This window comes from Salvelinus namaycush, chromosome 3 (genome assembly GCF_016432855.1).
Source record: "Salvelinus namaycush isolate Seneca chromosome 3, SaNama_1.0, whole genome shotgun sequence".
Taxonomy (NCBI): domain Eukaryota; kingdom Metazoa; phylum Chordata; class Actinopteri; order Salmoniformes; family Salmonidae; genus Salvelinus; species Salvelinus namaycush.
Window position 1 is genome coordinate 25,706,801 of NC_052309.1, and position 14,402 is coordinate 25,721,202.

Sequence of the window (14,402 nt, forward strand, 5' to 3'; positions counted from 1 at the left end):
TTTCTTCCCTTTCTGCCGGAGCGTTCCCAACTGTTGCGTGTTCCATCGTCCCTCAAGATCACCGAGGAGAGTTCTCACACATGGGAGCCCCGTCTGGAATCCCCTTCCTAAACCATGACCGTTTGGAAATAATTCCATGGACTTTTCCTTAATAGTTTCCTGAGTGGGGAAAACCATCAAGGACTTAGCCAAGAGAAAAATGTATATATTGAAATATTAATTTATTTTCATGTGAATGAAAGCAGTAAAAGTGCGAGAGGAGTTTTTATGCATTTCTATAGTCCTCACCCTTTTTTCTCTTTTTGAGAGCACTATTTTTCCTCAAGTAAAATGCCTTCCAAGTCAGGAGCTTGCTCCTTTTTCGCTGGCCAGCTGAAAAGAAGACCCCACCTCTAAGATCGTATTTTTCGGTTCTAAATAGCACCCAAGATGAAGAGTTTTTATCCTGTTTTCCGGAAGCTGAAAATATTTCTTGTTTGAAGTGGCGTGAAGTGTTTTTCTTTTCCTCTGAATCTACGGGAATCCAGCGGGGGTTGGGCTGAGTCCGCAGTGGCACAGTGTCTTCAGAGGAAGTCTATCTGCTACAGGAGGAGATGCAGAGAGCCGTCCTGCTCCTGCTGCTGCCGCCACGTCATCTGTCCCCACCGTTAGCTCTGATCTGTTCAATCAGCCTTCATGCAGCCTCAGTCTGTACCTTCGCTTCCACTCAAGATGTGTATGCAGTCAGTTGTTCCTTTGGCCTCCCCCCCCACAACCCTTCCCCACCTACAACCATCAATCCCCCTCAACACCCCTACCACCCTGTCACACGCGCAGTGGGAATCCCAAGCACCACCAGCACCCAGGCCCACAGAGAGCAGGAGAGACGAGCGGGAGCTTCAGTTTTACTCCAGCCAAAAGTACAGAAGGAAAATAAAGCCTGCCTTCTACTACAGAGAGCGCGAGAGGGAGAGAAAGTGTTGGCGAAGCCTTCTGGATCTGCTGGAGCGTTGCCTAAACCGCTGGAAGCTTGTGATAGGTCTTAATGTTTACTACCACCAGAGAGATAGGCTCCTCCCTGTGTCTTATCCATTCTCAACTGTAAGTGACAACAACAGTGTTAAAACGTAGGAGAGCAGAGCACATACAAAATGTAATTAATTTAGTCAGACACATACATACACAGTTCAGTTGTTTTGTTAGTTTACTCCACATGCACTACAAACAAAGTAAAATACCAGCTTTTCTTCAAGCCTCAGAGGCTTCATTTAATTCCAGACAATTTTTTATAGAAAGTAATCAGACACTATTTTCATCTCACTTGTCAGTGTTTTTCTAATTGAATGTAAAGTCTATGAGATGACCCTTGTTAAGGCTATTATGAACTCTCCTCTCTGTTAATAACCTTGTGAAAGCCTTAGTCCTTGAAGGTCAAAGGGAAAGAAGTGTGACGTCGGTCTGTCCAGCCCCCCCCACCCCCCTCCACACACTTCTCCTCCTGTCCTGCTGTCTGACAACTCCCCAGCTCATCTGTCTCCATTCATTCCTACAGGACAATAGCAACGAACCCAAGGACTCTGCATCCAAGGTTTGGACTCCTCCTAAACACTTCTCTATTATCATTCACCTTGACTGTTATCTTCTTCACTCTCCTTTTCCAAGTGCCATGAGGAGGGGGTCAGTTAGAAGGACTTTAGTAGTTCACACGTATTGAATGGGAAAATTGACCATTTTGCAGACTGCCCGAATAAATCTGACTTATACTATTCAGCAATGACTTTTTATTTAACTTGAGGTGTCACCTTCGGTCAAGTTTTTCTGTTTAAGTCCACTCTGTGCCAGGCAGCCAGACCCACACACTACGTTTTAATGAGCTCGGAGTCATGGGAAAGATTAAAGTCCTTGTCCAGTACAGCAGACTGTTGTGAAAAAGTGCTGATTGTGCCACTGGGGGGAAGAGAAGGCGAAAGGGCAGAATTTTAAGCAGGCGGCATTTCTTCCTCTTGTCTGTGATCACTTTCTAAGGCCGTCCCTGATGCCTGCCCGGCTGGAGACTCATTAGCTATGCATGTGATGTGCTGTGAAAAGACTGAGAAGAAGAGGGGTAATCCTCTATTGAGCCCACACTACAGACCTCTGTCTCGCAGTCAGACACACCCGTTCACCCACCCGCATCTATTCCATATTGATTTCTGATATTCGTTTAAAGCAAAACACTTGAAGTCTTTATTAAGCTCTAGGTTTTTTAGGCTCGTTTTAAGACTGTAGCCTGCCATTCCTTTTCACCACCAAAACCCCTATAAGCCCTAGTCCTTATTCATTGGGTTCCTCTCAAATCACTAGCCAATGCCATAGTTCAGTTATTCCTCTGTCTAGATGCTCTCCCTGCAGACTGAGCTAGAGATGCTGTAGATGGCTACGCCAGGTGAATAATTCATACAGCAGGTACAAGGTTAGCTTGTTAAACTTTTATTGAGTTAGACAGCAGCACAGGTAGCATTGCTCTGCTGTCTGTGTCCTGTACTAGTCTGTGATATTTTGATCTCCCGCCTGCAGTCCCCATGGTCCAGTCTCATATCACCTACACTATACATGGTTCGCTGTATAGTTATTGGGATGATATCTATGCTCTCTGGACTGAGCTACAGTCACTGGTGACTCAGTTGTTGTCGAGGAGGGAATTGTTTGGGGTCTGAATACTGAGGATGGTGCACTCTGACCACGTGGTTAGGGATAGTGTTGAACTTTGATACTACAATATTGAAAATGTTCCTGATGTTCTATTTTACGCGATAACTTCTGCAGTGGTAAGATGCACTGTGGATCGGTGACTTACACTCAGAAAGGGACTGCTTTTGGACACATGACACGATCACTTGTTAGATCCTTCAGGATCCCATGGTGTGCTTGCTTTGGCCCCAGCATTCTCTGCTCTTGAATCTCTTTCTTATTTGTTTTTAGTCCTGTTTTATTTAGCCGCTCTATATTTCTGTGTTTCTATGTTTAATGTTTTATCTTTGACTGTATCCTAGTGATTTTCCTCCAGGAACTGTCAGAGCCACTTAGCGGGTTCATTCATATGATCAGCAGCATCTAGTACAGTTTACAGGGTGTGCCCGGGAATATGGGGTTATATTGTCAGGTTAATGGCTTGGTAATAGAGGCACACTGAGAAAACGGGCTGATTTCAGCACACACATTTCAAGGTATCCTCCTGTAAGTGGACAGAATGCCATGAAACGTAAAAATAATCATCTATTTTGGTCTGTCTGTTGTATGCTAATTCCTTACAGCACCACATCAACTACAATTCGGTCGCGCGGTCCAAGAGCAGAGAGAGAGAGACGGACAAGAAAGAGTCTGAGAATGCCCGGGGCCGTTCCAAAGAGAAGAAGACTGAAGACAAAGACAGAAAGGACAGGAAGAGAGTGAGTATTTTACAGGCCATGTTGCATTGAGAGATGTTAAAGCCCCACACTGGGCTCCATGTGGAACTGAATGTTATAAACTGATTTTTTTCAGGTCCCATATCTATCTTGATTTGATAGCTATAGAACCAAATACTTCAGAGGAATTCTGACATTAATTTTGCATAGATTGTCAAGACTGGTGAGATTGATTCATTGTCCTTAATTTAGGATCATATGACCACTGACCGTGAGATGAGCCTAGAATCCAAACGCAGAAAAGATGAAAATGGAACCAGTAAGCTATCTCCATGTACATTTATAATAAGCAAACCTCTCTGCCTAAGAATATAGATTAAAACATACTTTTCAACATGGATATGATCAATATTATTGGTTGGTTATTCTTTTGCTTCTCTCCCAGATTCCTCCAACAAACACAGCAAGAGTGCCAGTCCCTCCTCAGACTCCCCGGTCTCGGCTGACAAAGAGAAGACCAAGAGGTCAAAGTCCTCTAGCAAGGAGAAGGGAGAGTCTGCTAAACCTGAGAGAAACTCCTCCGGTGGCAAGAAGGTAGGTAGTACTGGCCCGGTCCTGGACCCTTGCAGAACACAACACAGTGCGACTCAGTCAGTTCCCTCCCTGGGAGGGGCCATAGTCTCTCATCATAGTTTTGACCCCTTATGGGTTGTTGTTGCGCAGTAAAAGCGGTGTAGCTGTAATGGTCTTGGCCCAGCCATGACATGACTGGTGTCTTTCTGTACAGCTTGTCTGGCCCTTTTTAAATAAGTAAAGGGACTGGCATGCTGCTGCAGATAAATATTTGAATCAGCATATATCAGACCTGTCAACCTGCATGCATTTTATGTACTATGCACGCAATTTGAGGTCAAAGTACGCTGGTATGAAAAACGAACCTAAAATACAAAAAATGAAACGTTTAATTGGCACATTGTGGTTTTTAACTCCACCATCTGAAGTTGGAGCTGAGCCAATCAGAGGACTTGGGCAAGAAGGAAAAATCTTTAGCTCTCCGCTTCGGCCCACCCATTAGAATAATCATTACCCCTAAATTTAGCCTAGAAAAATGTCAGGGTCATTGAGACAACATCTAATTTAGGCTCAAACAAGACTTCTCTGTTGACTACATTGTTTGATATCAGTTAAGACTATAGGTTTCAGGAAATGGCAGAGGTTTTCAAAACTTCAAAATGCTTCAACTTCCGGAGGGGGAAGTTGTCTGACCCCCTCCGGACCTCCCCCCTACCCAACTTTAGGCCTACATCAGCACCACCTTGTCAGAAAATTCTAGGTAGAGTCCTAATTGTACACTTAAACATATAATACATCTTCTTAGGGATAGCCCCCTTCAATTTTCACCTAAAATTACATACCCAAATCTAACTGCCTGTAGCTCAGGCCCTGAAGCAAGGATATGCATATTATTGGTACCATTTGAAAGGAAACACTTTGAAGTTTGTGGAAATGTGAATTGAATGTAGGAGAATATAACACAATAGATCTGGTAGAAGAAAATGCAAAGAAACAAACATCTGTTTTTTTCTACCACCATCTTTGAAATGCAACAGAAAGGTCCCAATTATAGCCATCACTCTGGTTGTAATTCCGATGGTGTCCACAAGATGGCAGCCGTGTATGTGCAAAGTTTCAGACGGATAACTTGAAGTATGCGCGAACTACATGACATTTAGTGTGAAGTCACCCAGGTACATTTGGGCAAATTGTGAAGGAGACATTTGCATTCATATGACATTTTTCTGCAACAATATCGTCAAATCTGTATACTTGGACTTTGATTTAGCTTTTCCAGTATTAGTAGCCATATTATACATTTGCAAAACAACATTTGCAAAACAACTAGTTTTCATAATTCTGAATATTCTTATAATTTTTGTCCAAAATGATAAGGCATGCTGTCGCGCAAGGTTCGTAGCTACATTTTACGACAGATACCAGGTTTCCGGATACTCCCGTAAAGCCCAGCTTGCTGGCTATCTAGCTAGCGTTGTTTGACCCCCATTGGTGCTTATTTGACAAAGTTAGTAGTTCAAATGAAGACCGCCCGCGTCATCGGCGTGCCATGAAGGCGTCGCTCTCTGACCAAATATGGTGTCCTATAGGATATACTACACCCCTAATAATATAGTGAAGTCTGATTACATTCTAGGATCTCTGAGGAATACATACGAATGTGATTTGATTGGTTGAAACAACGTTTAGGGTTAGATTTTCACAGATTCCTTTCTTTGCAAATTGAATGTGTGGAAATACAAAATCGATCGTGCATGCTATATGGACCTTTTTAGAATATGAAAAATGATTTTATTTAACAAAATGACACTTCATGTTATCTCTGGGACCCTTTGGATGATAAATTAGAGCAAGATTTCAGAATGTAAGTACACATTTCACCTTCAGAGGTGAATTTATCAAACCTATTGCGGTGAAAGTGTTTTGTTAGGAGCTCTCCTCAAGCAATAGCATTGCATTGTTTTTGCAGTAATAGCTACTGTAAATTGGACATTGCAGTTATATTAACAATAATTTAAGCTTTCAGCCGATATAAGACACTTATATGTACCAACATTTGTTGTTTCTCTAAAATCTGCAATCGTGACAAGGCGCTGCATGATTTACAACTGTCCCGTTGACGGGACACCTATCCCTAAGAAGGGAGGGGGAAGTTGTCTGACCCCCTCCGGACCTCCCCCCTATCCAACTTTAGGCCTACATCAGCACCACCTTGTCAGAAAATTCTAGGGAGAGCCCTAATTGTACACTTAAACATATATTTTAAGTACCCATAAGTAGCCTACCGATCTTACTGAGGCAGCCATCACAATTAGACAAAACAATTATTTGAGCAGTGTGGGTGGCGCGTGCCGTCGCGGGGCCTTTGGGTACTCATAAACATTCTTCAAGGTTGGCAGCTCTGGTTTAGGAACTATCACCTATATGTTCATACCCCTTGAATTTTTCCATGTTTTGTTCTTACAGCCTGAATTTAAAATTGATTAAATTCAGATTTTGTGTCATTGGTCTACATACACAATACCCTATAATGTCAAAGTGGAATTATGTTTTTAGATTTTTTTCTTCAAATGAAAAGCTGAAATATCTTGAGTCAATAAGTACTCAACCCCTTTGTTATGTCAAGCCTAAATAAGTTCAGGAGTACAAATGTGCTTAACAAGCCACATAAGTTGCATGGACTCACTGTGTGCAATAGTAGTTTTTAACATGATTTTGGAATGACTACCTCATCTCTGTACCCCACACACACGTAACTGTAAGGTCCCTCAGTCGAGCAGTGAATTTCAAACGCAGATTAAACCACAAAGACCAGGGAGGTTTTCCAATGCCTCACAAAGGGATACATATTTTTTTTTTAATGAGACACATTTTAAGATACATTTTATTTTTTTATATAAGACATGGGATATCCCTTTGAACATGGTGGAGTTATTAATTACACTTTGGATGGTGTATCATTGCACCTAGTCCAAAGATACAGATGTCCTTCCTAACTCAGTTGCCGGAGAGGAAGGAAATCGCTCAGAAATTTCACCGAAGATAATGGTGACTTTAAAACAGTTAGTTTAATGGCTGTGATGGGAGAACTGAGGATAGATCAACAACATTGTAGTTACTCAACAATACTAATCTAAATAAAAGAGTGAAAAGGAAGGCTGTATGGAATAAAAAATATTCCAGAAAATGCATCCTGTTTGCAGAAAGGCACTAAAACTGCAAAAAATGTGTATAAGAAATCAAATATCAAATTTTAATGGTCACATACACATATTTAGCAGATGTTATTGCGTGTGTCGTGAAATGCTTGATTAACTTTGTCCTAGATACAAAGCATTATGTTGGGGGAAAACCAACACAGTACTACTGAGTGCCACTCATCATATTTTCAAGCAAGGTGGTGGCTGCATCATGTTATGGGTATGCCGATCATTGGTAAGGCCCAATGTTCCCTCTAAGCTGCGCGCTCCCCTCGGACTGCCGCGCAGATGAAATATCAGGGCTCGCAGAAAAGCACGGTATTGAACTTCTCTCAACTTTCTAGAGTTTTCTCCTTTAGTTAACACTATCAACGTTTCGCTCTGTGGGAATTGTGCTCGATTCAACGCAATATTAGCCATTTTCAATGTAACATACCGAAACACAATTAACTATGCAAGACTTAGTATACAAAACTAACTGTTCAAGATATTTTCTTGTAGGCAGCACGCATTGGAGTAGAATTCTATTGCATTGACATGCAGGACTCTTAACCCTTAATCCACAGACCAGTGCACCATAACCAATCAGAGCTGCAGTAGGTCAATATGCAAATAGCCATTGTCATGTATGAGCCTGTGCCATTCACTTTGAACAGGAGAGCATGAGCGGTCGTGAGTAGATTATTTTGAGATCAAAGCTAGAGCTGCTCGTAGCCACCTGTGTACATTTGTTCATATTCTTTGCTAGTTAGGGAGTTATTAGCCCAGTTATAGTTAATTCCTAGTCAACAATGGGGGAGTGATTGCTTCTTAAAAGAGCACAAAATGTATGTATTTCTAGCCATCTTTGAAAATCAAGTCTGGTAAAGAGCTTTTTTGTGTCTTAAAGGGGCAGTGTTGTGTTTTGAGACTCTTGAATAAACACGCTAACTAGCCAATAGGCAGAGGGTAGCATAATTTGTCTGACTCCAATAATGGTATGGGAATAATGATTTATTTTGTAAGGTGGTTTCTTGCATCAAACTCATTTTCAGTCACCTCCTTGTCTGAAGGACAAGTGGATAAGCAGGTTAATGTCAAGCCCTGTATGTTTTTTTCAAAAGTCTCATGGAATGTAGGTCTACATTGAACTGATAGCACAGCTATTTCCATGTTAAAATGTTATGGGATGCATTTTTTTCTGTTTTTGATGGCAGGCCACTCTGGTAGACCTACATTATGATCAAGTAGCCTACTTGGCCACTGTTAAAACTTAAAGCGGGTACAGTAAATGTGTGCCGGAAGTTGCACCGAATTTTCACAATGTTCAAGTTTGCGCTCAGCAGACCTAAAATTTGCTCAAAAATATTGAGGCAACATTGGTAAGTTTAAAATAAATAAAAATTGAATAAAAAGAAACACAGTAGAGCTGAGCACAGGCAAAATCCTAGAGGAAAACCTGTTTGTCTGTTTTAGTCTCCCAGACACTGGGACTAATTCAATTTTCAGCTGGACAATAACATAAAACACAAAGCCACAAATACAGTGGAATTGCTTACCAAGATGAGATTGAATGTTCCTGAGTGACCAAGTTAGTTTTGAATTAAATCAGCTTGAAAATCTATGGCAAGACTTGAAAATGTCTGTCTAGCAATTACCAACAACCAACTGAAAAAGCTTGAAGAATTAAAAAAAGAATCATGTGCAAATATTGTGTAACCCAGGCGTGCAGAGCTCTTAGAGACTTACCCAGAAAGACTTAAAGCTGTAATTGCTTCCAAAGGTGATTCTGATATGTATTGACTCAGGGGTGTAAATACTTATGTACGGTGCATTCAGAAAGTATTCAGACCCCTTCCCTTTTCCCACATTTTGTTACGTTACAGCCTTATTCTAAAAAGGATTAAATAAATAAAAAATCCTCATCAATCTACACACAATACCCCATTATGACAAAGCAAAAAATAAATGTTTGAAAATTTGCTAAATATAAAAAACAGATACCTTACGTTTTCAGACTCTTTGCTATGAGACTCAATTGACCTCCGGTGCTTCCTGTTTCCATTGATCATCCTTGAGATGTTTCTACAACTTGATTGGAGTCCATCTGTGGTAAATTCAATTGATTGGACATGATTTGGAAAGGCACACCCCTGTCTATATAAGGTCCCACAGTTGACAGTGCATGTCTGAGCAAAAACCAAGCCATGAGGTAAAAACCAAGCCATGAGGTCGAAGGAATTGTCCGTAGAGCTCCGAGGCAGGATTGTGTCAAAGCACAGATCTGGGGAAGGATACCAAAAGAAAGAAATCTGCAGCATTTAAGGTCCCCAAGAACACAGTGGCCTCCATCATTCTTAAATGGAAGAAGTTTGGAACCACCAAGACTCTTCCCAGAGCTGGCCAAACTGTGCAATCGGAGGAGAAGGGCCTTGGTCAGGGAGGTGAACAAGAACCCAATGGTCACTCTGACAGACCTCCAGAGTTCCTCTGTGGAAATGGGAGAACCTTCCAGAAGACAACCATCTCTGCAGCACTCCATCAATCAGGCCTTAATGGTAGAGTGGCCAGACGGAAGCCACTCAGTAAAAGGCACACGACAGCCCGCTTGGAGTTTGCCAAAAGAACTCTAAAGGACACTCAGACCATGAGAAACAAGATTTTCTGGTCTGATGAAACCAAGATTACTCTTTGGCCTAAATGTCACGTCTGGGGGAAATCTGGCACCATCCCTACGGATGGCACGGTGGTGGCAGAATCATGCTGTGGGGATGTTTTTCAGCTGCAGGGACTGGGAGATCAGTCTGGACCGAGGGAAAGATGAACGGCGCAAAGTACAGAGATCCTTGATGAATAACTGCTCCAGAGCCCTCAGGACCTCAGACAGGGGGGAGGTTTACCTTCCAACGAGACAACGACCCTAAGCACACAGCCAAGACAATGCAGGAGTGGCTTTGGGATGAGTCTCTGAATGTCCTTGCGTGGCCTAGCCAGAGCCCGAAATGAACCCAATCGAATCTCTGAAAAGACCTGAAAATAGCTGTGCAGCATCACTTCCCATCCAACCTAACAGAGCTTGAGAAGATCTGCAGAGAAGAATGGGATAAACTCCCCAAATACAGGTGTGCCAAGCTTGTAGCGTCATACCCAAGAAGACTCGAGGCTCTAATCGATGCCAAAATGGGCTTCAATAAAGTACTGAGTAAAGGGTCTGAATACTTATGTAAATGTGTTATTTTTATTTATTGTAAATTTTCAAATATTTCTAAACTTTTTCTTTGTCATTATGGGGTATTGTGTGTGGATTGAGAATAAAAACAAACAATTTAATCCATTTTACAATAAGGCTGTAACGTAACAAAATGTGGAAAAAGGTCTGAATACCATCCGAAGGCAATGTAAATTGGATGTTTCTGTATTAATTTTGTCATTATGGGGTATTGTGTGTAGATGGGTAAGAATTTTGTTTTTAATCAATTTTGAATTCAGGCTCGAACACAACCAATTTTGGACTAAGTCAAGTATGAATACTTTCAAGGCCCACACATTGGTGGTCCAGGTGTACAGTCGTGGCCATAAGTTTTGAGAATGACACAAATATTAATTTCCACAAAGTTTGCTGCTTCAGTGTCTTTAGATATTTTCGTCAGATGTTACTATGGAATACTGAAGTATAATTACAAGCATTTCATAAGTGTCAGGCTTTTATTGACAATTACATGAAGTTGATGCAAAGAGTCAATATTTGCATTGTTGACCCTTCTTTTTTAAGACCTCTGCAATCCGCCCTGGCATGCTGTCAATTAACTTCTGGGCTACATTCTGACTGATGGCAGCCCATTCTTGCATAATCAATGCTTGGAGTTTGTCAGAATTTGTGGGGTTTTGTTTGTCTACCCGCCTCTTGAGGAATGACCACAAGTTCTCAATGGGATTAAGGTCTGGGGAGTTTCCTGGCCATGGACCCAAAATATCGATGTCTTGTTCCCCGGGCCACTTAGTTATCATTTGCCTTATGGCAAGGTGCTCCATCATGCTGGAAAAGGCATTGTTCGTCACCAAACTGTTCCTGGATGGTTGGGAGAAGTTGCTCTCGAAGGATGTGTTGGTACCATTCTTTATTCATGGCTGCTTTCTTAGGCAAAATTGTGAGTGAGCCCACTCCCTTGGCTGAGAAGCAACCCACACATGAATGGTCTCAGGATGCTTTACTGTTGGCATGACACAGGACTGATGGCAGCGCTCACCTTGTCTTCTCCGGACCAGCTTTTTTCCGGATGCCCCAAAAAATCGGAAAGGGGATTCATCAGAGAAAATGACTTTACCCCAGTCCTCAGCAGTCCAACCCCTGTACGTTTTGCAGAATATCAGTCTGTCCCTGATGTTCTTCCTGGAGAGAAGTGGCTTCTTTGCTGTCCTCCTTGACACCAGGCCATCCTCCAAAAGTCTTCGCCTCACTGTGCGTGCAGATGCACTCACACCTGCCTGCTGCCATTCCTGAGCAAGCTCTACTGGTGGTGCCCCGATCCCGCAGCTGAATCAACTTTAGGAGACTGGCGCTTGCTGGACTTTCTTGGGCGCCCTGAAGCCTTCACAACAATTGAACCGCTCTCCTTGAAGTTCTTGATGATCCGATAAATGGTTGATTTGGGTGCAATATCCTTGCCTGTGAATCCCATTTTGTGCAAAGCAATGATGACGGCACGTGTTTCCTTGCAGGTAACCATGGTTGACAGAGGAAGAACAATGATTCCAAGCACCACCCTCCTTTTGAAGCTTCCAGTCTGTTATTCGAACTCAATCAGCATGACAGAATGATCTCCAGCCTTGTCCTCGTCAACACTCACACCTGTGTTAACGAGAGAATCATTGACATGTCAGCTGGTCCTTTTGTGGCAGGGCTGAAATGCAGTGGAAATGTTTTTTGGGGATTCAGTTAATTTGCATGGCAAAGACGGGCTTTGCAATTAATCTGATCACTCCATAACATTCTGGAGTATATGCAAATTGCCATCATACAAACTGAGGCAGCAGACTTTGTGAAAATTAATATTTGTGTCATTCTCAAAACTTTTGGCCACGACTGTACTATGTACCACTGGTGGGCACTAGTGATGTTTTGATTTTGACGTGTGTGTTTCCTGTCTGTTTGTTGAAGGAGTCTAGGCACGACAAAGACAAATCTGACAAGAAGGAAAAGAGGGACAGCAGTGGTGGAAAGGATGAGAAAAAACAATATCCTTAAAAGTTCTGGGTAACACTTCAGAACTGAAATTATGGAATTAACTAACTTCTGGAGACCTAGTATTTGGTGTAATTATAATAGTATTACCTTGAGTACTGTATATATTTTAATTGTATTATTCAAGGCAACAACCAAATCAAAAGATTGGGTCTTAATAAACATGACCCTGTGAGATGTTTCTATAATCTAGCTACCTTGTGGTAGATTTTCTGTTGATCTTTGTCATGTGTATCTAACAAATTGCAATATTTTTACTGTTTGAAGTTTTTCCTTAATGGTGGTACTCATAAGTCTTCTGACAAGCACAGATAATGTGTTATAGTTCAGTCAGTGAAGGTAAGTAGTAATGGAATAGTATATAAGTTCATTTACATTGTCCCAATTTAATATTACGCTTGACTTTCAAGTGTTTGTATGATTTGGTCTTTGTCTAAAGCATGTCTTCATTCTTACACTCCTTCCTCACCCTCCCCTCCCAATCTGTGGGCTGCAGCAGACCTGGAGAAGCCGTGCTTTCCCCTAGACAGACAGACAGACGGAGAGACAGACAGTTATCCTCCCTCCCTCCTGTACCATGCTGTTAGCTAGTGCTCTGTTTTCTCTGCCTTGTGCAGTCTGAGATGAGGCCGCATCTGAAATGTTACTCTCATTTCTGCCTGTTTCTGTTGTAACTGTCTGCAAGTGATGTTAGTTTTAGTGTTTGAAACTTGCAGATCTCTTTATTTTTTATTTCAATTTATTTCAGTAACCAACTGAAAGTGAGTATTTTTTTTACTTTTGAATATTGGCACAATGTGCTATTCAAATCACGGAATGTTATTCTACTCAGAAATTAAACTGGTAACTGTATGAAATGCTCTCGAAAGCATCAGGTCATACAGTCGATAATCACAAATGCCTGATGGAAAAAAATTACCGGTTTCATGTTGTCAGGCTCCTCCCTCTTTCTTGTTTTATTGGCATTAATAGACACGCTCCATATTTGCATTTACCTCATTTAGTTACATGTCTATTTTATTTATCCTCCTTTTAATCCAGCCAAGTCTTTAGGCATGTATTGAGTGAAATGATACAAATGACCAGTTTGTATATTATGTGTACAATAATAAAGGTAACATGTAAGTCATATCTGTTATGTTTATTTTTCGATGTCCCCTTGCTATGTTCATTATGCGATTGTGTGTTATCAGGTTTTTAAATCATTTGTAAAATGACAGTTCCTCCTTGAAGCCAATAAAAAAAAATGTAAAAATTTAGAAAGCTTTGTACTCCAAATACAAATGTTTCAGAAACAACCTTTTTTGGAGTTTTTATCTGCTGTACTCGACAAGTGTATGCATTTTTTAACTAATAAATGATAGTTTTCCTAGTGAGCCATTCGTGTTCGGTGTCCACTTATTTGAACTTTTAGGGTTATTTGCCATCCCACTTCACTTCATTGTTACAGTTAAGCTGAAGTAACACAGACCGCTCAGTAGGTCAGGCAAGAAGTTATTAGAACGTTTCAAGTTCCCACACAAAAGGTACACAGAGAACGCTCTAAACTGTGCATTTCCTGATGTGAAACCTTGCACAAAGAGACATCTCCAGTGTTGAGTAATGCTATAAAGCCTTATAGGAAAAGCTATTGCAGTTTATTTTTGGATATGTACAGAAAACCTTAAGAAAAAAGATTGCAGTCAGAGTGCAGTATAACTTCCGTACACTGCAGTTATTCTGCAATTAATGTGTCCAAAATACCACAGTTGGCTGCAGTTACAAAAACAGATTGCAGTTTTGAAACTGCAGTAAAAGTGCAGTCAGGGAAGCTCTTAAATACCTTAGAAATGTATAGTCTAGTGTTCGCCAATCAGATTTTTCACCAATGCTCCTTATCGGATATATCACTTCACTCTGTAAACTGGCCATATCTGTATACCTGTTGCAAGACCCATTTATTGATGCTTATTTATAAAACCCTCTTATGCCTCACTCCCCCTATCTTAGTGACCTACTGCAACCCTCATCCTCCATATACTGTACAACACCTGTTCTACCTTA

At 41.3% G+C, this 14,402-nt stretch overlaps 1 protein-coding gene across 4 annotated transcripts in view; it reads left to right on the plus strand.

Annotated features, from left to right (window-relative positions):
- Positions 1-13,735, plus strand: part of LOC120045128 (THO complex subunit 2-like) — an 80,841-nt gene extending 67,106 nt beyond the window's left edge. Inside the window, exons 33-39 of one of the 4 annotated variants that reach the window (XM_038990024.1) lie at positions 1,532-1,567; positions 3,273-3,407; positions 3,618-3,684; positions 3,811-3,959; positions 12,276-12,352; positions 12,647-12,698; positions 12,856-13,735. In XM_038990024.1, coding sequence (XP_038845952.1) covers positions 1,532-1,567; positions 3,273-3,407; positions 3,618-3,684; positions 3,811-3,959; positions 12,276-12,352; positions 12,647-12,674 — 492 coding nt within the window. In that variant the 3' untranslated portion in view covers positions 12,675-12,698; positions 12,856-13,735. The remainder of the gene's footprint in view (positions 1-1,531; positions 1,568-3,272; positions 3,408-3,617; positions 3,685-3,810; positions 3,960-12,275; positions 12,353-12,646; positions 12,699-12,855) is intronic. The other 3 variants (XM_038990025.1, XM_038990026.1, XM_038990027.1) reach the window with 3 other exon arrangements.
- Positions 13,736-14,402: the final 667 nt, after the last annotated feature.